We start from the raw sequence: 25,850 nt of genomic DNA, 5'->3' as shown, positions 1-25,850 counted from the left end.
CCAATGCCTCTCTGTAGAGGTATGTGGATTTTTTAAATATATAAAGACTTTTCACCCTAAACAGACTTTGATTAGCAATATATAAATGAAAGAATTTGGAAAAAGTCATCTAATATAACTTTTTAGGGTTGAAATTTTTGAATTTATATTTAAAAAAAGGGTTAAAATCCAACTTTCAGATGAATTTCATCCCTCCAGACAGACTTCCAGACATATGAGATCACAGAGTAACGAACTTGAGCGCTGAGGATCACAGATGACGGGTCTCGTTTATTATTATTAAGTGCTTCTTCTTCTTCTTCTTCCTCTTTGAACCATTTGGTAAATAAAAAGGCTTTTTTTTTTTTGTCGGGGGCCCAAAACTCAGTTTTATGTGTGGTTCCTCCAAAAAACACTCTATGCACTCTTTTCTTTTTTCCTCCATTCACAAAAAGAAAGGACCAACTTAAAAAGAAAATGCACAACCTCTCCCTCTCTTCCTCCTCCTCCTCCTCCTCTTCCTCCTCTACATCAACTTTGGTCTCTGGTTCTGATCGGTGACGTTTTGCCATTTTTACACATTGGCAAAAAAAAAAAAAAAAAACAACAAATAAAAAGAAAAGAATTCCAGCAAAGCAAAAAAACAAACAGATAAACTCTACAGTTAGTATAAAAGCAAGCCTTTTATCCTTCTTTAAAGACTTTAAAAACTGTCCCACCCCCCCCATCCCCCCCCCCCCCTTCCCCTCCCCCACCCTAAAACCCTTAAAACCCCTCAGCAGCAGTCTACATGGAGGAACACTTTAACAAAAACAAAGTGTCCGTTGTCTCGTTATTATGCTACATTATTTTTGCTTTTATCGTACGGAGAGAGGGACACAACACTTCATGACATCATCATCAATCATCATCATCATCATCATCATTTCCTCCTTTTTTCTTGTATTTTTTTAAACCACAAAACAAGTGTAGTTTAAAATCAATCTGCAAGAAACTTCAAAAAAAGGAGGTGTGGTGGAATATAATCATCTGAGGTGGAAAAATGGGAATGTTTAGTTGTTTTTCGTCGTCATTCGTGTTGGTTTCTGTTTAAAAAAAACAAAAAAAAAAAGACAAAAAAAGAGAAAAAGAAAAAGTCTGAGCTGGAGTTTAGGTAGCAGCGGGTCAACCTGAAACTCTTGACGTCTCCTCCTCCTCTTCCTCCTCCTCCTTCGTTTCCTTCCTTCTTTTCCTTCGGTCGTTTATTATTATTATTATTATTATTATTAATTTTTTTTTTCACATTCACAAACATTTAAAACTTCCTTGTGCAAATCAAGCAGTCTTTAGAAAGAATGCCCTCCGAAATTGTTCATGTAAAAATATATATAACTTCAAAAAGGTGGCTGACGTGTGTGTTGCAGCAAGTGTTTAAATCTTTTCTATCTATCTATTTTTTTTTTTAAACAACGGGGGGTGTTTGGGTTTGTATGTCAGCGGATCCCCCCCCTCTTCTTCCTCCTCCTCCTCTTCCTCTTCCTCCTCCCCTCTCCAAAACAAAACAACAAAAAGAAGAAGGTAGAGAGAGGGAGAGAAGCTGCTTTTCTTGTCTATATTTGTTGTTGTTGTTGTTGTTGTGGTGCAGGAGGGAGTTGGGGGTAAAGTTTGTCCGAAGGGGGGGGGGTTTCCGGAGGGGTTCATCTGCGTCCGGAGGGCATCTGTGCGTAGACGGGGTAGGCGAGGCGCACGTTGAGCGAGTCGTTGTGCTGCACCAGGGAGGTCTGGTGATAGTGGAGCACCAGGTCCTTCAGGCTGCTGTACAGGTTGTAGGGCTCAGCGAAGCCGAAGCCTCGCGGCGTGCTGTAGATGACGCAGTGCTTCACCTCGCCTTCAACACTGCAGAGAGAGAAAAAGAGACACAGATTCATTTAGTACATGCAATATTATCTATAAGAGCTTTGTTATTGTTGGGTATGAATGACTGTATGGGTTGTTTTGATGTGCAGATGAGAGCACGAGAGAATGATTGGATGCATTTATTGATTTTTTGATATTTGAGCCCAGTCCGAGCCCAATTTAATACATTTTAATATATCTTCTGCACAATTTGAGCATTTTTTTTATTCTTTCTGAACTTGTCACAGCTCCCAAAAGATGCTTCATTGTAGTATGTAACTGATATTCAATGCATTTGAAGGCTGTGATAAAATAAATGTATATTCAAGAGATATTAGAGACAAGCTATAGTGTTGAGATTGTTGTGTGAAGTTTCCTACTGCTCTGTATTAGTTATCTAGTATTGTATTGTATTGTATTGTATTGTAACTTAGGACTGCTGGTTTGACTCTGGATCCATTATTGCTATTTGCTGATCTGTCAACAAGAACATTCCCCCTAATCAGTACGTCCTTTCTTTCGCTTGTGTGGGCGTGCTTTGGATGCAATCAGGCCTTATACAGAACAGCTGGATTCAATTACTGGCCATGCTACATCTGGAGTGCGGGCCTTGAAGCGCAGCCGTTCTAGGGTAAAGACAAGCACGTCTACCTGTGCACGTCAACTGAAGCAAAGACACTGAACAAGGCTGGAGACCTCTCTTCCTTTTCCTCAGGTAACCTCGAGTCTCTGAAGCAAACAACAACTGCAAAGACCTCCTTCTCTGTTGGCTTGTGGAATTGTTGCTCTGCAGTTAACACAGCAGACTTCATTTCTGCTCATGCCAACCACCTCTCCTTGGAGCTCCTTGTTCTCACTGAGACATGGATTACACCAGAAGATAGCGCAACCCCAGTCATGGTGCTGCTAATCTCCAACAAATATCAATTTAACCCACTGCTGCCTCTAAACAACTTTGTCTCCTTTGAATATCATGCCGCCATCTTGGTGCCTGCTCCGGTGAAAACCTATGTGATCATCATCTATCGTCCACCAGGACAACTAGGCGACTTCCTACATGAGCTTGACACAACTTGGACGGTGCAAGCTCGGTCCACTTCCTGTCTCTGATTCGCTCATTCGACCTCAGACGAGTCCCGACTCCACCGACTCACAAGGCTGGCGAATAGCTTGATCTCATTCTTGCTCGGAGCTGCACCACGGACAACCTAAGGATCAACCCCCTCTCTCCATCTCTCAGACCACTTCAATGTCCAGCTACCAGAACAACCCACCCACTCCTCCTCTGTGCTCTATAAACACAACTAACTAAAACTGAAGTGCTTGTATTATAAGTTATTTCCTTTAATTAGCCTCTAATGAGATTTTAATGATGAAGAGGAAACAAAAAACGTCTCTTTTAGTGTCCAAATCAATCAATTTGTGTCTTAATGTCTCTTTCCATTCCTGCTTTTTGCTTGTCTTTCATGTATTTCAGATTCCAGATGTTGTACTCTTGTTTATACTCACATGACGGAGCAGGCGTAACAGCCTTTCTTGCTGCTCTCCCGGATGAGGAACGCTCCGTCCGGCTTCCCGATCAGCAGCTCCTCGGCCTGCGTCCTGTTCAGGTCGCCCACGAACCAGCTCTTCTCGTCGTAGTGAGGCAAGTTCTCGTCCTCCTCGGTCACAAAGTAGCCTCTGCTTCCACACACGGTTACATAACAGGACAGACTTTAATCATAGAGAAGATAGGAACTTAACTTAATAAGAAACCAGTTGTTCTCATCTTATCTCATTATCAGCTAAAACAGAGAAGTGGAAACTCACTCGTCAGTGTTCTCGTTCTTGATTCCCAGCCAGTCGTTAATTCGTTTCTGTCGAACTCCTTTGTGATTTAGCCAGCTGTAGAAAAAGAGAGAGAGAGACACAGAGAGAGAAAACCATTAAATTAAGAATAGGCTTAAAACGTTCCTTTGTGATAAAGCTCACAGTTAGGGCTCCAGCTCCTAGTTTATGCTGCTATAGGCTTAGACTGCCAGGGGACTCCCATGATGCACTGAGCTCCTCTCTCTCTCTCTCCATCCATCCATCTATAGCCATTAACATTCATGTACGATTAATGCATTCAATAAGCTAAACTTCTTCCCCAGAGTTGTCTGTGCTTTCTAGTCTCACAGGTAATCTGGGCCTGTAGACGTCTGGATGATTCCAGTGCTGGACCTTCAATATGCTTCTCTCTCCTCTCCTTCCTCTCTCTCCTATCCTTCTCCCCTCCTCTCCTTCCTCCCTCTCTCTCCCCTCCTTCCTCTCTCCTATCCTTTCTCTCCTTCCTCTCTCATATCCTTCCTTTCTCTCCTATCCTTCCTCTCTCTCTCCTATCCTTCCTCTCTCTCTCCTCTCCTTCCTCTCTCTCTCTCCTATCCTTCCTCTCTCTCCTATCCTTCCTCCCTCTCCTATCCTTCCTCCCTCTCTCCTTCTCCTATCCTTCCTTCCTCTCTCCTATCCTTCCTCTCCTTCCTCTCTCTCCTTCTCCTATCCTTCCTCCCTCTCCCCTATCCTTCCTCTCTCTCCCCTATCCTTCCTCTCCCTCTCTCTCTCTCCTATCCTTCCTCTTCTCTCTCCTCTCTACCCCAACCAGTCGAGGCAGATGTTCTCCCACTTTGAGCCTGGTTCTGGTTCTGGTTCTGGTTCTGAGGTTTCTTCCTGTTAAAAGGGAGTTTTTTTCTCTCCACTGTCACCAAGTGCTGCTCATGTGGGAATGTTGGGTCTCTTTAAAATTAAAACCTGAAGAGTTCGGTTTAGACCTGCTCTATGTGTAAAGTGCATTGAGATGACTTTGTTGTGATTTGGCGCTATACAAATAAAGATTGATTGATAATATTACAACTAGGAATCAGTGTAGAAGAGTCTCTTTATAATTTGCAGCGTGGTTTAAAAGCTGCCCTGAACAAGCACGAGACTCAACAAATCAAATTAAAGAGAGCCTTCGACAATAAACCGTCTTCGTAGAATCGACAGAGATCGGCTCTTTAAGTGTTTCCCAGAAATGAAAAGCAGAATAACAAGAAAACCACTAAACTGGAGCAAAGAGTTTCTCATTAAAGCTGCTTCACATTCACTGGTTTATCTATCTCGTTAATATCTATGTGATTGGATTAGATGAACACAGTCACTCCCTGGTTGTTTTTAAATCTATAAACCATTTCTTAATTGAGTTTTCAGATAACTGACAATATGATATAATAACTCCTGGAGGGTTTAGACCTGCTGGACGAGTCACAAGATGATGTATTAAGTTTATTAATTCAGAGTTTTTGTGTATTTCTGACCCACTAATAGACCGTCTGTAGGTTTAGGTGGTGTATTAGTGTCTCTTAATGCAGATTGTTGTCGACTTAACTTTATCTTAAGTCAACGTGAAGTTAGGTGGAGAAAAATCTTCACTTTCACACTGAAACGGTTGATTTTTAAAGGTGTAGTGTGTAGATTTAGACAGCAAACTAGCTGCTGGATGCCACTAAATCTGATAGACTGGTCCTTTAATGGGTCAAAATCAATCTAAGCTACATCTACAGTCACCTCAGGACTTAAACAGCATCATATTTCTCACTGAGCTGCTTCACATTCACTGCTTTATCTATCTTGTTAATATCTATGTGATTGGATTAGATGAAAACAGCTGCTCCCTGCTTATTAATAACCACCAGAGGTTCAGGACCTGCAGGACGAGTCACAAGATGATTTATTAAGTTTATTCATTCAAGCTTTTCTCTGTATTTTTGTGGATTTCTGACCCACTAATAGACCTAGTTGGTGTTTTAATGCAGATTGTTGTCGACTCAACTGTATCTAAAGTCAGCTGGAAATAATTCTTCACTTTCACACTGGAACAACTGATTTTTAAAGGTGTAGTATGTAGATTTTTAGTGATATCTAGCAGAAGAGACAGCAAACTGGCTGCTGGATGACACTAAATCTGACAGACTGGTCCTTTAATGGGTCAAATCAATCAGGGCTTAACAGCATCTGCAGCTGTTGAACCTCTGGAGTTAAACTGAGAAACAAGCAGTGAACTGTTGGGAAATTGTGATGCTTGATTAAATCATTCATAAAGGAAGAAAAAACAACGTTTCCCAGCTTCTATGATGTGAAGATTTTTGTAAGAGTGCAAGTTGTAAGATTTAGTGCAAAACATTTGTGTCCTATCAGCTGTAAGAAACTCAAAAATATTCAGACTGGTCCTTTAATGGATCAGTTAATCAAACAGGAAGTTAATAATTGATTAATTGACTGCTTTTCAACTTTCTACAATGTGCAGATTTGCTGCTTTTCTCTTGTTTTACATCATTTTACAGCAAGTTGTATATTTTTTAGTTCCTTACAGCTGATTGGACACAAAGTTTAGGTGCTTTTGGGATATTTTTCATTATTTTCTTGACTTTTAGAGACAAACATGATCAATCCACTAATAAAAATAAATGTATAGTGTCATTTAAAGGGTTTGGGAGTCTGAACAGCTTCTTTTTTCTTTAGTCCAGGTTTCAGTATTTAGACTTATCCCTCTCTCTGAAGGCTTTATAACTGTGTGTCATGTTTTACTACAGATCCAGGATCATGTGAGACGATGATATTATTAAAGAACCGAAGCTCATCAATAAGTTTCAGTCTATTTAAACCACTAAGCGTGCCCTGGACTCTCCTCTCTCGTGTCCTCAGTGTTTTTCTTTCTATACTCACACTAGATACTGGTCCCTGATCTTGCGGAGCTGTATGAGGTCGGGCTTCAGGCTGTTCATCTTCTTGTCCGTCTCGCGGTTGTCCATGGCTTGTGTCTTCAGGTCCTGCTCCAGCCGCACCTTGCTGTCGTGGATCTCTCCGAGCCGAGACTTGAGCTTCTCGTAGTTCATCATGATCCGCTCGATCTCTTTGTCGTTGCCCTCGCGCCGGAAACGCTCGATGTAGTCCTTGCTGTAGCGCTCCTGCGTGTGGCACTGCTCCTCGAAGATCTTGATGGTCTCGTTGAAAGCTTCGATGGCCGTCCGCTTCATCTGGATCTCCTGGAGGACGAGAGAAGACGAGGAAGACGAAGAGGTGAGTGTCAGAACTTGGAGAAACATCTAAACTACAATCTGAAAGCGTGGATATGTTGCATACCTGCGACGTCTTTGTGTATTCTTCGTACAGTCTGTCGTACTCTTTGCTCTTCTCTTGGTACTGATTGTGGTATTCCTGCAGCTTCTTCCCCACAGCGTCGATATTATCCTCCTTTACCAGCTGGTCCTGAGGAAGAAGAAGAAGAGGAGGAAGAAGAAGAAGAGGAGCGTTAGCGGACGAGGAAACAGGATTATGAGATGTGAAACAATGACGAGCTTTTTGTAATTAACGACGGAGACAGGGAAAAATGTGTGTGTGTTTGGTCCTTTCACCCCTGATTCTGTTTACTGAGCTATGACTTCTGAGCAGGCTCGTTAATAAAAACCACCCACAATGCCCTGGGTTGAAAAGGAAAGGGAAGAGAAGGTGTGTGTGTGTGCATGCTCGGAGATATTGCATCGCTCTGAGTAATGACTCGCCGGGGCAAACGAGTGAAGAACGAGGGAGGGAGGAAAGGGGGAATAAATGCAACGGCGGGCCCTTTGACACCGCAGATGTGTGTGCAATTATTTAGGGAGCAGCAGCGGCGGCCAGCGGGGGCAATCTTTCAGCGAGCGGAGATCCTGCTGCCGCTGCACTTTGGGAGGAGTGGAAACACCCAGCGAGAGGAGCCACGAGGTGAAGGAGGGAGGGAGGGAGGGATGGAGGGAGGAGAGGGGGGAAAAGAAAAGCTAATGACTTTAGACATAACTCAAACAAACTTAATTATATTCCTGCAAAACAAATCAGGTAAACTAAACATAGCCTCATTAGTCGGGGAAGGCTCCTAAAGAGATGACTCATATCTCTAGAAGAATAAAAATGTCATCAATGAAGAATTTAAATCAACTGTAGACGGAATAGTAAGGAGGAGATGTGTCCGAGAAGATGAGGTGATGATTTAACATTTAAAAAGGAGGAAAAAATGGTTGTACTGGGAAGTTTCCAGGTGTGTAACTGTGTGAATTTAACCCTAAAACTCTATTAAATCTACTGGGAGCCATCATGTGTTTGATTTATACTTTCTTTCTTTTAAAATAAAGGTTAATAATACTTCACTTAACCCTCCTGTTGTCCTCGATTCAAGGAAGGAAGGGAGGGAGGAAGAAGGAAAGGAAGGGAGGAAAGGAAGAAGGAAGGATGGAGCAAAGAAGGACAGAGGAGAGAAGGTAGGGGGGAGGAAAGGAGGAAGGGAAGAAAGAGAGAAGGACAGACGGAAGGAAGGGAGGAAGGAAGGAAGGAAGGAAGGGAGGAAAGAAGGAAAGAAAGGAGGGAGGGATGAAGGAAAAGAGGAAGTGAGGAAGGAAGGAAAGAAGGACAGAGGAGAGAAGGTAGGGGGAGGAAAGGAAGGAGGAGGGAGGAAAGAAGGAAGGAAGAAAAGAAAGGGGGATGGAGGAAAGAGGTAGGAAAGAGAGAAGGAAGAAGGACAGACGGAAGGAAGGAAGGAGGGAGGGAGGGAGGAAGGAAAGAAAGAGAGAAGGAAGGGAGGAAGGAAAGAAGGAAAGAAGGAGGGAGGACGGAAGGAAGGGAACAACAGTCAAAACAGACGGGGTCAATTTGACCCGGGAGGACGACACGAAGGTTAAAAAGCTTCCTGGCTGCTGTCTGTTAAATTAAAGTATGAAATAGATAATTTAGGTACTTAATCTGTATCTAATTTAACTTAAAGTACCGAGAGACTGAAGTTTAAAGGTGAGAAACGGCACTGCAGGTGTGTCTGTGTGTGTGTGTGTGTGTGTGTGCGCTGACCTGCTGGAAGCGGGAGATGGGGTACATGAGCTTGACGTCCAGTTTGGTGTTGTACTGAGCCAGAGACTCGTGTCTGTAGTGGCTGATGAGCTCCACCACCGAGCCGAACGTCAGCGGGTCGGAGAAGCCGTACTTCCCGTCTCGGTGGTAGATCTTTATCAGCTTGTTGTTGCCTCCTTTCCTGAAACACAAAAGAGAAAGAAAAGCCATATTTTAAAAAGCTATAGTGGTTAGAAATCCTCTTTAAAAGCATGGTGGAGTGACTCAGTCCCTCATCAAACACTCTTTATTTCCAGTGCAGTGGGCGATTTGCTCCAATTTACCACTATGCTGCGTAGGCAAAATGCTTCTCAACACATGATTTCCCCTCAATCTGTAGTTAACTAGAGGAATGGCTGCAGAGAAGTAGAGCCTGAGAAGTAATCTAGCCCCCATAAACCCCTTCTCCCCCCCCCCCCCCAACCTGTATCTGTGCAGTGCTGTTACCTCAGTGTGAGCGTGTAGTCACCCTGCATCTTTGTGGAGGCGTCCCGAACCAGGAAAGTCCCATCAGGCATGTCTCTGAGCTTATCGTTCACTTCCTCCCTGAAGACAACACAGAGCAGAGAGAGTGTGAAGAAGAGGAGGAAGAGGAAGAGGAAGAGGAAGAAGAGGTGGTGGTGGTGGTGTTTGACTTGATGCAGTGATCCGTGCACACAGATGGTGTTCATTTAAAACGCCTGCCTCCAATCATCAGTGGCGGCAGGCGATGAGAACCACACACACACACACACACACACACACACACACACACACACACACACACACACACACACACACACACACACACACACACACACACACACACACACACACACACACACACACACACACACACACACACACACACACACACACACACACACACACACACACACACCTCAGAGTAAACAGAACATCAGTGAGTATGATGTTGGGAGCGACTGGGCGGACTGGTGTGTGTGTTAAAGGTGGCAGACTGGCTGTCTGCACTGTAGGTGTGGTTATCATCTGAGCGTGCGTGTGTGTGTGTGTGTGTGTGTGTGTGCCGACAGCCAACCTGCATTTACCTCTTCATGCAGTGTAAGGCCTAAACTGTTAGATGATGCCACATTTTTACAGGTTTTTGATGACATTTTATCCAGATTTCTGTCTCCTGAGATGCAAATTTGATCGTAAAATGGTTAAAAATACACATTAAAACTAGTTAAATTACTAATTATATAATAGTTTAATACTTTAATAGTGTTTCTGGTGTTTTGACACTCTCTCTGCTCTTCATGCACCTTCCAAACAGGTCAAGTTGAGCCAAAAACTTGCATATTTATTGTCTTGTTATTAGCTATAAATATCTAAAGTATCTGAAGTAGTGTTTTTAAAGATATCAATATGAGTTTAAAAGTTACTTTAACACAATAAAGCTAATAGTTGAAGTGTTTTTGACCATAAACACAACAATAACATGGACCAACATTTATTATAGGATGCCTTTAATTGGACTATTAAAGTTTTTTGGCACTTTTTACAGTTAAAAAATAAACTTGTAAGAGCTTCCAGGTGGACAGATGATGTAATATTGTTAATAATATGATTAAATGATGTGATATATTTCTTGCTACTGATTGGCCAGATGCAATAAGCTAATATCAGCTGGTAATATTGATTGTGGGAAAGTATCAGTGATGAATCTGTGAGTATTGATCAGGTGTGTTTTTACCTGGATATGTCGCCCCAGTACCACTCTGCCTCCTGCAGCGACCCTCCTGCTCCTCCTCCTCCTCCTCCTCCTCCGTCCTTGGCACCGTTACTGCTGACGCCTCCCACCCCGACCGACGAGGTCTGCTGGGGCTTCGCTGGCTTTGGAGGAAGAGCTGAAGAAGAGAGAGAGAGAGAAAAAGACAGAAAGAGAGAGATTTAATAAAGAGTCTGTATATTTAGATAAAGTTCATCCATCCAGGACTGAAGATGCAGAGGAGTTGTGACACAGTTTTTAAAGCTTCATTTTTCCCTCCAAACAAACACACAGAAATATACTTTATATGTAAATTACAGCAACGCCGGAGCTGCATTAATATCTCAAACACACAAATGCAAACAGCAGCGAGCCAGTTCGTTATTAATCACACAAGCAAACAGCCGCGTGACAAACCGAGCTCGTTCATCATCACAGTAATTATTCTGTGTGTCACAATGAAAGCTCGTCACACACACACACACACACACACACACACACACACACACACACACACACACACACACACACACTTTATAGAAGTGTGAGGAAGTTATCAGCTGCCTTTCTTCCCCAATCTATTACTCTTTCAACAATAGAAATGACAGATAATAAAGATTTTTAAGCAAGTTTTCTCCATTTTTCTCATGCATATAAACTATAAATGTTGCATATTTAAAAAACAAATATTATTATATATATAAAGTTTGTTTTTGGTGCAGATTAAAATGAGTCAAGTATGCAAACGTTGGCTGCAAATTCATGTTCTTTCGTATAGTTTAAATTGGATTAAAGGCACTTTAAACTGTATTAAAGTAAAGTAAAAATTACAGAATGCACCTTTAAATTTTCAATAAAGTAAATAAATGTATTTCTCTGAGTAAGAGACTAAAAAGAAAGTTAAATTAGTGTCAATATCAAAACAAAAAGGCACAAAATCAGCACTATTATTGTAAAACCAACCCAAAAAAGTACAGACTGCACCTTTAAATTCATATTAAAGTACATTTTGTTTATTTATCTGAGTAAAAGACTAAAAGAAGAAAGTTTAAAAGCACAATATCAGCAGTATTATTGTAAAGTAAACATTACAGACTGCTCCTTTAAATATTTATCAAAGTAAAATTCATTTAGTTATGTGAGTAACAGACTTAAAAAAGTAAGTTTAAAGGCACAAAATCAGTAGTATTATCGTAAAATCAACTCAAAATTAACTTTACTTTAATAAAAAGTTAAAGGTGCAGTCTGTATGTTTTTATTTATGTGAGTAAGACACTAAAAAAAAGTAAAATTGGTGTCAGTATCAAAACAAAAAAAGGCACAAAATCAGCAATATTATTGTAAAACCAACCCAAAAAAGTACAGACTGCTCCTTTAAAATTGATATTTAAGTCAAGTTTGTTTATTTATCTGAGTAAGAGACTAAAAAAAGAAAGTTTAAAGGCAACATATCAGCATTATTATTGTAAAAACAACCCAAAAAACTACAGACTGCACCTTTAAATATATTTAATGACACTAAACTCTCCATGAATCCACAACCAGAGGAGTGTTTTAAAGTCTGAAGGTAACTTCACACACACACACACACACACACACACACACACACACACACACACACACACACACACACACACACACACACACACACACACACACACACACACACACACACACACACACACACACACACACACACACACACACACACACACACACACACACACACACACAGCTCTCGTGTTTGCTGCCATGCTGTATGCCAAACAGAGCTAGCCTGCCCATGACCCACACACACACACACACATATACACACACAGTAACACACACACACGAGCAGACTGAGGTTTAAGAGTCTCCAAGCACATCTGGATACAGTTTAAGGAACAACAGTGTAATTACTGGAGAGCTCCTACATCACAAATCAGTTTCTGCTCTCCCTCTCACGCACACACACACACACACACACACACACTAACACACACAGACACACACACACACTGAGTCAAAAGGGAAAGTACGCTGATGAATGTGCTTTTAAAAACAAAAACAAAAAAAATGCCACCAGAGAGGAGGAGGGCCGGTCTTCTGCTCACGTGCGAGAGAGCCGGTGGTGGTGGTGGTGGTACTGCGGCCCGGAAAAGTTTGGCCTCGCAAAAATTACCAGACGACACGCACACACACACACACGCGACACTGAAACAACTCGGACCAGGGGAATTCCCACAATGCACAGAGAGCGAGCGAAGAGAAAGAGAGAGAGAGAGGAACACACAATAACATGATGGTCACATTTGTGTTTTTCTCTGTTTTAAACCAATAAAAAAAGTTACATAATAAATAAGCTGCACTGAATTGTTATTTTTGGCCACTAGGGGGCAGCAGAGCACACGAAAAAACACAACATCTGGACATATTATCAGTGTGCGAAGTTGATACAGATAATTACAACCATCTGATGAGTTATTAATAGATAAATATTCATTAAATCTGCTTTAAATATTTAAAAATCTTTAGTTTATATAAGAGAGATGCCCAATTTTTGATGGCTGATTTTTTAAATAATTGCATAACCTGCTAATTATTCTCTCAATGAATCGTTTAGTCTATAAAACATCAACATATAACTACAATAGGATTGCAACCATATAAAATTCGACATATTTGCTTAATTAATAGATTAGAAAATTAATCAGCAACTACTTTGATAGCTGAATAATAATTTTGAGTAATTTTTGCAGCTTTATAAACGTTATAACTATTAAAAACAAGTCAAACAGCGTTAACTAGTAATGATAACTGTCTTTTTTTGGGTTAATTTTGTGCATAATTTGTGATATACATAATATATAATGTGTCTGTATAAATTATTGAATTAAAAACTAATCTAACTAATTAAAAACTACTTTATATTGTTATAAATGAGGCTGCTTTGACCCCCTCTGGCCACTAGGGGGCGATGACACTAGGTAAATAAACATGTAAAGTATGTTTTAATGTAATATTTTAAAGATAAATAATGTTTTTGGAGCAGTTTTCTTTATATATTTAAATGTAAAGAGGTTCAATGCTGCTCGGTAGCGCCCCCTAAAGGTGAGGTGATGAGTTCAATGACCAGGTAGGAAAATCAGAAAAACACAATCTGGATTACAACATGCTTTTGTTGACTTCATGATGAAAATACACAAACAGAGGAAGATGACAGCTCTTCTTCCTCCTCTTTGTTCTCCCTCTCTTTCTCTCCCTCTCTCTCTCTCTCATCACTTTTTCCTCTCCTTTCCCTCCATCTTCAACTTTTCCTCCCCTCAGCGTCATCACTCACTCACTCAGTCAGTCAGAAGCTCAGCTGAGGCCAAAACTGTCCAAAAAAAACTGCAGCTGCTCTGTTTCCCTCCGTCAGCACTTTCTCTCCACACACACACACACGCACACACACACACATGCACACACATGCACACACTAAACTTCACCTCTTATGTAAAATACCAACTTTAAACACACATTCCCTCATGTTCAGGACTTTTAAACACACAAAAAATAATAAAAAATAATAAATAAAAAGAATAATAATAAATGAAACACAGAAATAAAGTTAAAAATAAGAATATAATATAAAAACTCAGTGTATTTAATGTGTGTGTTGATCCTAATATGGAAGTTAATGGGAGCAAACAAAGACCAGTATCACACACACACACACGGGACAATAGGTCACCTGGGATTATCAATACATTATCCTCATTAGTAATTAATCCAAATATTTAACTTTATGCTTAAACTGCACAAACACACTCACACAATAATAAAAAATAAAACAAGAAATGTCCTATTATTTAAATTATTTGAGCAATTTTATGAAATATGTTATAAAAAATGATGAAAATTAAGAAAATATGAGCTTAAAAGGCAAAAAAACAGCAAATATTTAAGATTTTTGCATGAAAAATGACACTGACATTAAAATAATATATATAAAAAGTCTTATTATTTAGGTTATTTAAGCAATTTGATGAAAAACGTTATAGAAAATGACATAAAATATGAGCTTAAAAGGCTGAAACCAGCAAATAAGAGAGATCTCTGCATGATAAATGACACTGACGTTAAAATAAATGTAATTAAAATCCTCTTTGTTTAGTTTTCTGCTGGTCTGACTTCAACTAGGAGAAGAAATGAGAAACATCTGTCCTCCATAAAAACAGCAGCGGGTAAAAATCAACTAATGACAACCATCCTGACGGAGAGGGCAGAGTCAGAAGATGTTGTAAAAATATTTAAAATAATAAAAATAAGGTGTAAATATGTGCAAAATTATAATAGAAACGACTTCAGCGAGATACTGACGGAGAGGAGAGAGAGAGGGTGAACAAAGGCGACCGTCAGCGCAGCTTCAGCTTCAGCTTCAGCTTCACCTCCCTCCTCCTCCTCCTCCTCTTCCTCCTCCAACCTCCCCCCCTTCACCAGACAAAGGAGCAGCGCTTAACCACACACACACACACACACACACACACACACACACACACACACGCGCTTGCATGCAGAGAGCGATATCACTTGTCATCACACACACACATAAAGGCAGAAACAATGACGGTCAGCACGGACTGACACACACACATAAGAAAGCATCAGTATCACACTTTAAAGCTTTAAATAAATAAAATATAATACTAAATAATATATGTGTGTGTGTGTGTGCACGCTCCAGCTGATCGATAAGAGCTCAATAATATAAAAGCAACATTTACTGCACGAGAAGTACTATAAGAAACATGTGGAGTGAATTAACTTCTCTCTCTCTCTCTCCTCCAAAAAAAAAAAGGAGAAAAGAAAATTTCCACTTCAACTTTTTTTTTTACACATCTGGAGCGAGTCAGGAGCTGCTGCAGGTGTGTGTGTGTGTGTGTGAGCAGCTACAGTATGTGGGTGTGTTTCAGCGTCACGCATGTTGAAAGTCCTCACACACACACACACACACACACACACACACGAACGGAGAGACTTGACAGCTCCAGATTCTCCATAATAAAAAAGGTATGAAAAGCACATTTACCATTAAAACATCTGTTTATGGATTAATTGCACTAATAAAATCAATTAAAATGTGTTTTAATAATAAAGAAAAGTTCCCAAATTGCAGATTAACTGTTAAAAATGTAAAATATATATTGAATTTATAACATAAAATGCATAAAAAGCAGCAGATTCTCTAATTTTTAAGACTTTTTTGCATCATTTTTGCTTCATAAATGACTTTTTTTTGGTCCTTTTGTTTTGACTCATAATAATAAAATCACTGCAGCAGTAATTCACCATAAAGTTGTAAAAGACTATAAAATACACACATACACACTCTGCAGGCTTGGAGTCGCGTGTCACACAAAAAGAAAGAAAAAAGAGGAGAAAAAGAAAAGAGAGAGATGGGGGGCTGCAACAGCATGAAAAGATGAAAGAGGAGTAAAAGAAAGAAAGAGAAAAGGGGGAAAACAATGGGTAATATATTGACCCAGATTGGAAGCGAGTGAAGCAAATAGAGGAGAATGGAAAAGACAAAAGAAAAGAAAAGAAAAGAGAAGAGAAGAAGGATAAATCTCGTCCTCGTCTCTTACCGTCCTCCACCATCGTGCTCTCCGTTAGCTGCATGCTGCCACTCGTCTCTCAGCTGTTTCCCTCCTCCTTTCCTTTCCTTTCTCACTCACACTCTCTCTCTCTCTCTGATGCTCTCTCTCTCTCTCTTTCTCTCTCCTCCTCTACCTCTACCTCCTCCTCCGCCGCCACCTCCTCCTCCTTTGACTCTGCGCTCCGTCAGACTGAAGAGAAAAAGGGGGACGGGGAGACGTACTAACTATAATCCCTGTTTGGTTTGGAGGCCCGCCCCCTCAGCCAATCAAGAGGCAGAAGAGAGGGAGAAGGAGGGGGGGGGGGGAGGGGGGGGATTGAAGAAAGAAAGAAAGAAAGAAAAGAGGAGGGATGGATGGAGGGAGGAGTTACCCAGTGGTATATCCTCACACTCAGCTGTGCAGCATCGAGAGCTTAAATCAACAGGTCTTATTGACTCTCATTCATTCATTAAAATATAAATATACACAAAAAAGTTAATTAATGACTCATTTGCTTCTTAATATATTCATTTAAGTCGGTAAAATGACAGAAAATACTAAAAAATTGTTTCTTCTGTCCGTTTTTTGGGACAAAAGAAACAATTTTTTTTATATTTTCTCATCATTTTTGTCAGTCAAGAGTCCACTAAAACTTCATTTTATCCAATAGTTTCCTTTAAATTGAATAAAAAAAAACACAAAAATATCTAAAATATAATAAGAAAGATAATTAATGACTGATCTGCTGTTTAATATGTTCATTTAAGTCTATAAAATGGCAGAAAATAATGAAAAATTGCTTCAAAAATCAAAATATGAGTCTACTAAAGCACAATCCGACTCATTAAGCTTCATTTTATCCAATAATTTCCTTTAAATTTAAATAATATTTAACATTATTCACAATATGCACATCTGCTTTCATGCAATACTTTCTGCCTTTCTAATGCAGCACATAAAAAAAACCTCCACATGTCTCACAGAGTTTGGAGTTTATACTGAATAAATAAGATTTCTCCATTTATAACTCGTATAAAAGTCCACAAAACAATAAAATCAGCCGGTTTAATACTAAGAAGTGACATACGCTTATCACAAATATGATCAATATCTGACATATAGAATATTTCAGCCAATAAGCAACAAGAATTTGTACAGAAAAGCCAGATATGTTTAAGATAGGTAAGAAAAAAAGTGTTGTTTTTACATCATTTGTCCACTAGGGGGCACTCACTAGTTTATTTTTATACTATAATAACCACATTTTTGTGATTCTTAACATAAACAAATCATAATTATACCAAAAAATGAATATTAGCTGAATAATTGTTATCTTAAATTTCAATATTCTTTACTTTGTTTACAATTGCAATACTTTTGTGCACTTTTGTCTTTATATATATGTAAGAACTTGGTGCAGTCTGTAGAATTAAATGCCATAAGTATGTTTTAATTAGTGTATAATCACCTTAAAATAAGTCCTTTATATATATACAGAAGGATCATGTTTCTACAGTAGCTCAGGAGGGACAAATCAAACCAAACATTGACTCTAGACACTAAATCCTAAATTCCTGTCAGTCAATAATAAAGAAATGCATCATCAGTGAATATTCAAAAGAGGGGATTTTATGACTATTTAGTGGATTTAACAGTAAATTATGTGTGTTATTGTTTCTCTGCAGGTGGTGACAGTCATTAATTAAGATAATAATCAGGCTGGGTGATGCATATTTATCACAATATGGTAAAATATATGCAACAGTACAAATAAAACTATCAATCTGGTGATGATGAAACACTTCATACACCTCTTCCTCATGCTACAAATCATCTATTTAAAATATCATATCTATAGGATGTGATTCCACTGTCTGATTGGCTCAGACCTTAACGAGCAATTAGAGCTAACGAGCTGATTAGTGTCCTCAGGAACAAAAAGGAGGCAGCTATAGATAGTGCTTTTAAAGTTTTATTAGTTACATAACAGATTTGTGTGTACATTTGGAGTAAATTATCTCCAATTTCACAATAATCAGAAGCAGATATGATGTTAAATTTCTTTTTTTTGGGTCAAATTTGATCAGAAAGGATTTGCAGGGAAGGGGGGTAAAGGTGAACCCCAAAGATATGCACTTAGAAAATGATGAGTAGTGTGTCAGATTTACTGTAAATGGGCTAAAAGATGCACACACACAAAAAAAGTGGTATGCTCCTTTAAAAAGAATAATGTCCTGTCTCTCACACACACACACACACACAGAGAGTTGCCAGGTTTTGCCCTCCTCTTGAGGATGGTGGGGTAGGTTGGAGGAGGGGGGGGCAGTACTCATCCACCTGAGCTAAACCACCCTGCACACAAAGGCTACACACACACACACTACAATACACAATACAATACAATAACTGTCACGGAGGCTTTCAATTCCAGTGTAATAAATATTCTAATGACCATCTGCGGGACGCTTGTCTTTTATCCCCCCCCTCCCCTCCACCTCTCCACCTCTCCACCTCTCCATCCATCCATCCCAACACATCTCATTCATCTCTACCACAACCCTCCTCTCCTTTCCTTTCTCTCTGTACAGCTCCTTTAAAAAGATTTACACACGTCGGGCATGTAAAAAACAAAAGAAAAGAGCGAGTTTGTGTCATTTTGCTGCTGTGATTAATGACAGGAAGGACGGATAATTAAAGATAATAGGAGAAAAAAAAGACAGAAACAGTCATTCAGAGCAACGAGGGGCAACTTTACACTATAAATCTTCATGTAAGCATCTAAATATTTCACATTCCTGACTTGACAACATAATAAAATGAGAAAATATTGATTTAAAAGTTTATTTTAAGCCATGACAATAACTCTACCTCAACCTCCTAATATCTCTAGTTGTCCAGTTAAGATAAAAATATATAATAAATAAAACAAGAAGGGTCCAGTGTGTTGTAATTACATCCCCGACGCATTGAGGAGCCACTGTCCATTAACTCCTCCTCACACTGTAGCTGCAACACAATGCTCAGCAAAAAAGAAAGGAAGGAGGGGAGAAAAAGAAAAGGAGGGAAATGCTGGATAGATTGAAAGATAGACAGAGAAAAAACACACAAAAAAGAGGTTTGTGTGTGAAAGAAGCTGAAGATATTGCACCATGTAGACTTCACCTCACTTTCACTTCAATTTACCTCAAAAGAAAAGAAAGAAAGATGCAAGAAAAATGCAGCTAAAATTGTGCAAACTTCACACAGGATGTAAAATATAAAAGATGCATTTTTTAAAGCATCATTAATATAGATTTAAATTAAAGATATATTCACATATTGTGGGTTTTTGTGTGTGCATAATCTCTGCAACAGACTCCTGCACTTCACTATATAGTGGCTGCAGAGTATACAGTGCATCTTAATAGGTAGATGGATAGAGAGAAAGGAAGAGAGGGGGGGTTAAGAAAGAAAGAAAGAAAGAAAGAAAGGAGGAGGAGGAGGGGTGCAGAGCTAAGGGGCAAACTGCATTCAACAGCGCCTCCTGGAAACAACACAACGTCCCACATCTGCGCCAGGATCCATTCAGCGCACCGAGAGGGGAGGAAAAGAAGAAGAAGGAGAGAGCAGGAGAAGGAGGGAGGGAGGTGGAGGGAGTCAAATGACACTGGCACACAATTGCCGAGGAATGAATGAATGAAGGAATGATTGAATGAAACATATTCAGCTGTTAGAAGAGGAGAGGAGAGGAGGAGGGGGATGACAGTTCAGTATAAAGGAGTACAAAGATTTCTAGATGCAAGTGCAAGATGATATGATTTTAAAAATGCTTGGGATCTATTTTTATTTTAATTATTATTCCTTGTTTCACTCATTCACTCTCTTTTTTTCTCTGTCCCATCCCCCTCTCTTTTCCCTTTTTTTTCTCCACCGGTCAGAGCTGATCCAGATGGAGCAGTGTCACACAAAATGTACTATTAGACTTATTATAATGATTAAAGACAAAAAAAGGTGCAAAAACTATGTGCTGCTTTCAATGAGCTAATCAGGCTTTGCAGCGAAGTGCATTGGCAATTTCCACTTTTTAATATAAAATGAGATGTGCTGCTATTTATAATCACCTCTCCCATTTATCTATCACATCATATTAAAAGCAGATTACCTGAGAAGCATATCGGCTGCCTTTATGTACACATTACATGCAACTATTGTCTGCAAAATCGACATATTAATGTACAAAAACGAGCATTTTTCTGCTACAGAGAGCAACTAACTAACAAGGAAATGTGTTTTAAAGCGTTGTCATTGCTTTTACTTGAAGATTTAAGGTGTTTATTGTCACTATCCAGTTATAGAAGTGAAGTAAAAATGTCGCTAAATGCTTTAATTCAAGCGTCCTCCTCTACAACTAATACTAATGTGCATTTTTGGAGCAAATACAGAGGCTGTGCAATGATGTCATGCACCAAAAAAGAAAAGAAAATATGATGATAAATGAGCAGATCCCTCCAAATATCGTTAAGCACCGCTTGGGGGACGTTTGGTTTGAGTACCAGCACCAGCACCAGCAGCAGAAACAGCAGCAGCAGCAGCAGCAGCTAGTCTCCTTAAAAAAAAACTTTCCACCAATTTGAACAGACACCAAACCAAACATAACACCCCTTCCTCTCCAGCTAGTTCCCCCGGCTTCTTTCCATATCCATGTCCGATATAATGGTTGAAGTCTCACCCCCCTCTCTCCCTAGAGCCTAGAACCTGGAGCTGGTGTCTCGGTTTAACTGGTGACCGTGTTATCTGGTGACTTTCTCATATTACAGTATACATTAGGAGAGGTGAATTTTAGTTGTCTGAACACAGTTTAACTTAGATATAAAACACACATAAGTATGTGTTTAAAAAAAGGGATTAAACTACAATTACAGGCTTTTATTTTAGGAGAACACCAATTAAAACGGTCACCAGTTAAACCGTAACACCATCTCTCCTTCTCCCTCTCCCTAGAGCCTGGAACCTGGAGCCTGTGGAGCCGGTGTATCGGTTAAACTGGTGACCGTGTTAATTGTTGACTTTCTCATATTACAGTATACATTAGGAGAGAGAACACAGTTTAACTTACATAAATGGTTAGTGTAACTTTAGATATTAAAACACACATAAGTATGTATTTTTGGGAAAAAAAAGGATTAAACTACAATTACAGGGTTTTTATTTTAAGGAGAACACCAATTAACACGGTCACCATTTAAACTGAAACACCCCCCTCTGTCTTCTCCTTCTCCTTACCTGGAGGTTGTTGGTCCATTTCCAGATAAAATATCAGCTCCGTGGAGTAGGGCATCATCACGTCCCGCCAGTCTCCTTCCTCACCGGCTTTTTCCGTTGTCCAAACTGTATTATACATCGCTTTTCGTGTCGTTGTAAAAAGAGGAAAAACTTGATTTTTTTAATAAACTAATCTAATCTGAATTCCTGCTTCAGACTGTAATAAATAGACGAGCTGCGACTGCTGCTCCCTCCGACATAATAATAATAATAATGTTAATAACTTCATGAAGACGACCCCAATCTCTCGCTCTTTTTCTGTGTGTATATATATATGTGTTATGTATAAAAAGCGGTGGATAGAAATAAAAAAAGTAGATGCCAGCTCTACATTTCAGTCCCCACAGCTCTCCGTCTCCTCCGCAGCTGCCGCCTGCTCGCTTGCTTCATTTTAAGAAGAGTGACAAGAAGGAGGGAAGGCAACGGCTGACAACGGCTGGGGCAAACCATTCAGAAGGGACAGGAGAGGGGGGGTGGGGGATTACACGTCACCAATTGTCACGCTACACATAAAAAAAAAAACTAAAAAAAAACAAAAGAATTTTTTTAACTAAAGGTGATATCTACTCCATAGCTATCTGATTATCATAGATAATTTTAATTATTTATTCAACCTACCCTCCCCTCTGTTTTCTCCCCGCTCAGCAGTGGTACGTCCGTTTCTTTCTTTCCCCGGCCCACCGCTTGAAGGAGCCGCTTTGCGCATGCGTAGAAGCAGTTTCTTTTTTTTTTTTCCCTCTCCAAGGCCAGTAGGGAAATTACTTCAGCCTCTGAAGAGCAACTTACAAATTCAGTGGTTTTCCAGTAAGATCCTCACCTTCCCAGTTCCCACTGACTTGACAGTGTGTGTGTGTGTGTGTGTGTGTGTGTGTGTGTGTGTGTGTGTGTGTGTGTGTGTGTGTGTGTGTGTGTGTGTGTGTGTAGGTGTGTGTGTGTGTGTTGTGTGTGTGTGTGTGTCTTTCTCTGTGTGTGTGTTTGACTGCAAACTACTGGCAGACAGGACATACCATGCAGCATGAGTAATGACCTGCCAAACATGTTTAAAATGACCAAGGCAGTGGGTTTTTTGCATGTTTTTGGCCAAATTTATGACAAATTACACATGCTTTATATTGTCAGAATGATTTACAATGTACCAGGGTTATTATAGTTTTGAAATGTTCAATAGTTTTTTAAATTTCAGTTTAGTTTTAGTTACTTTAACAAGTGATTAAGTAGTTTTAGTTTAGTTTTATTTAGTTTTTGCCTTAGTTTTAGTTATTAGGAGGAAAGCCCTGACTTGTAGAAGCTGAAAAAGATGAACGAATGCATGACACCAAACATGGTTTACCTAGTCACTGTTTATATTGTGCAAAAGCCATTTTATTATTTTATTCTTTAACCATTCAACGATGCTTATCCCCAAAGCAAAGCTCAGTAATTATCACCTTGAGCTAAAGCAAAACTTTAAATCGTCTACAACAATCAAAATAAGTCTGGTTTTAACTGCAATTCTGTTTAATTTTAGTTCATTTTGCAATGTTTATTGTAGTTTTTGTTGTATTTCAGTGCTAGTTTTAGTTTAAGTCTAAGTTTTCATTAATTATAATAACCCTGCAATGTATACTTTATGTGTTAATATGCTTTTCCTATGTATACCTCACATAGCCATTGTTTTCCATTCATTTCCATACAGGCATGGAAATCAACTTGAAACAAGGTTGAGAGTGACTTGAGTTGTGTAATCAGTTTCAGTGAACTGTCATGACTGTTTTAATTAATTTAAAGAATTTCTGCAAATCCCACAAAGAAACCGGAACTTCCCTACACTGTCTGGGACTCTCAGCCTTAAGCCTGTCGGTTCCTATTGATGTTAATCTTAAAAAACAGTTCACAGATGTCATTACAAATGTCTCTGTAATTTCCTAAAACAGCTGGGCACTGTGGGTTTTCTAGAGAATATTATTCAAACATGAGTACATAGAGCATTTTTGGAGTGCTATTTTCTGCCATGATGCTGTTTTTTAGTGCACAAGCAAGTTTTTATGGCTCCAGTTTAGTGTATGTAAGATCAACTCATTTATACAAGACGGAAAATGTAGAATCCCAGCAGAATCATGGTTAAAGGATACCTCTTGTAATGCCGTATATTTTCCTTATTGTTAGCAAAACCTTTGAAAAGTCAAACACCAGTGATGAATTATTACTACTAGCAAGTATTCTCTGTTTATCCAAAGCTGGATATATGTTATTCGTCTGTGCTGTAGAGCTCTCATTGTTTTCCAGAAACTATTAAAAACACATCAATGAGCTACGCTGTTGCACTGGGTGACATGTTCCTTTCATCACCATGAACATGAACACACACACACACACACACACACACACACACACACACACACACACACACACACACACACACACACACACACACACACACACACACACACACACACACACACACACACACACACACACATTTCCAGCTGCCAGAAATACACACTAAAGCGCCAATAAATGAATAATCCGCAATTAAAATAGCTCCCAACAAATGCACCATTTCCTCCAGCTTGAGTAACACTTGCAAACAAAATTAAACTATACATTGTGATCAGTGGGTTTGGAGCTTAGTGCCACAGACCATGATAGACGGGCTGACACACTGTTTTTGTCATTTCATTGAGAAAAAAATAAAAGAATAATCCCAGCTATATTGCTTTGACAATGCAGTGGTAAGCTTTCCTCGCCAATTATTCTCTTCTTCCAGCCGCATGACATGCAAAGTTACAACAATGGGGGTTATACACAAATCAAGCAAGTTTCAAGTCTCTGTTTCAAGTTGATTTTCATAGTGAAATGACTTCAGACAATGGCTAACCTGAAAGATAGGGAAAACAAATCATTGGAGCATAGCTTTTGGAAAATGGTCAGCAGAAATGTAAAACAGAGAAAAAAAGAAAAAAAATACAATGAGGCTATTCTACATTGTCCTACAGACTTGTATGTGTGTGATATATCTTTAAGTTTATTATCTTATCCCCATGTTAGTATCCACCCGGATAAAATGTCCCAGAGCATGACATTGAACCCCTGCCAGCTCCAGGGATGGTGCTCTGTAGCTGTTACTGTACTGTGACACATTATAATTACACTGTTACAATTTCACATGACCCTTGTCCTAAAAAAAACCCTGGGAAATATATGCTGTTTGAACTTTTTTCCGCTCGCAGTAGGATGTGATTGAAGGTGGGCTTGTTTAACTGCACTGGAAGGTAAAAGGTGCCATTACAAAGAGCACCAAGCCGCCTACAATGAACTAAGTACAGTTGCAGTAAATGATATGGAAGCTTAACTATGAGCTTAAGGATGGTAGAGAGGGTGCAAACATGTATTTTAGGGAGCCTATAATACAGTGATTATTGCACACACATCAAAACACACACCTGCTAAGATGGATATTATGGACTTACAGGATTGTGGGTTCACCCTCTGTTTCATGACTTACTGTATGTGTAGGCTCCTTCCAGACTCTACTTCTTTAAAAAACAGCTGATATTATCAATATTTTACATTGATAATGGATCAAATGACAATGTGTAATGTGAAGTCTCTCATAGTGATGAATCCACAGGCAATTATCATCAAACTCTGTAGTGTCTCTCAGCTCTACGGAGCTTTATAGCCTCTTTGAGCTCTTTGTTTTGGGTTTCCCGGACCACCAACTTTCCTGTTTTGGTTCAACTCTCACAGCTGTTATTAACCAGCAGCAGGTCTAATAAACCTACTACCTTGTGCCCAGCCAGCAAACAGCAGACATAATTAGAGACTAACTGGTGAAGAAAGTGGAAAAACTAGCAGCAAGAGATGGTGGAGACCAAACCTGGAGCTAAAAGAGAGTGAATATTGGACTTATATTCATCATATGACTCCTAATGAAAGGCTATAGGTGTAACTTTGCTCACCATATTAACTCTAAAAGTAATATTGTCCAAATTAATCTCAGTTTTAGGGTCTTGTCTCGGCTTGTGTGTCGATATAATATCAGAGGACATCGCAGTGAACTCTCTATCGGAGCATCTGTGATCATCCCAGGAGTAAAAAATGCTTTTTAGAGGCGACTTTATATCTATTATTAAGCAACTGTTCTTCAGTATGGTCTGATAAACCCACTATACACTACACCACAAGCACCACAAACAGCAGACATGGAGACTATCTGGGGAAGAAAGTGGAAAAAATAGAAGCTAAAGAGCCAGATATTTTTGTCAGGAGATGGTGGAGACCAAACCTGGAGCTAAAAGAGAAGTGAAATATTGGACTTAAATATGACTTCTAATGAAAGCTACTGACTGATATACAACCAACTGTTCACCATATCAACTCTAAAAGTGAAAACTCTCTTTTTTAGGGTCTTGTCTCAGCTTGTGTGTCGAGCTCAGTGAACTCTGTATCTGTGCATCGTAATCATCCCGGGAGTAAAAAATATGTTTTTAGAGTTGACT

The 25,850-nt window shown here is 39.5% G+C and overlaps 1 protein-coding gene across 3 annotated transcripts; it reads right to left on the bottom strand.

Moving 5' to 3' along the window:
* Positions 1 to 1,655: 1,655 nt before the first annotated feature.
* Positions 1,656 to 21,448, bottom strand: pik3r3b (phosphoinositide-3-kinase, regulatory subunit 3b (gamma)). 3 transcript variants are annotated; one of them, XM_062424947.1, is made up of 9 exons: positions 21,331 to 21,448; positions 10,454 to 10,607; positions 9,205 to 9,303; positions 8,719 to 8,899; positions 6,991 to 7,116; positions 6,574 to 6,893; positions 3,664 to 3,738; positions 3,364 to 3,534; positions 1,656 to 1,854 (listed from the first exon to the last, which is right to left on the bottom strand). In XM_062424947.1, exons 1-9 carry the CDS (start codon positions 21,446 to 21,448, stop codon positions 1,656 to 1,658), a joined length of 1,443 nt encoding a protein of 480 aa, XP_062280931.1. The 3 variants fall into 3 exon arrangements, with proteins under 3 accessions (XP_062280931.1, XP_062280932.1, XP_062280933.1); XM_062424948.1 differs by having other exon boundaries at positions 6,724 to 6,893; XM_062424949.1 differs by lacking the exon at positions 3,364 to 3,534.
* Between the last annotated feature and the right edge of the window lie 4,402 nt (positions 21,449 to 25,850).

The sequence above is a fragment of the Scomber scombrus genome, chromosome 8 (genome assembly GCF_963691925.1).
Source record: "Scomber scombrus chromosome 8, fScoSco1.1, whole genome shotgun sequence".
Taxonomy (NCBI): domain Eukaryota; kingdom Metazoa; phylum Chordata; class Actinopteri; order Scombriformes; family Scombridae; genus Scomber; species Scomber scombrus.
This window is presented reverse-complemented; position numbering and strand designations above follow the sequence as displayed.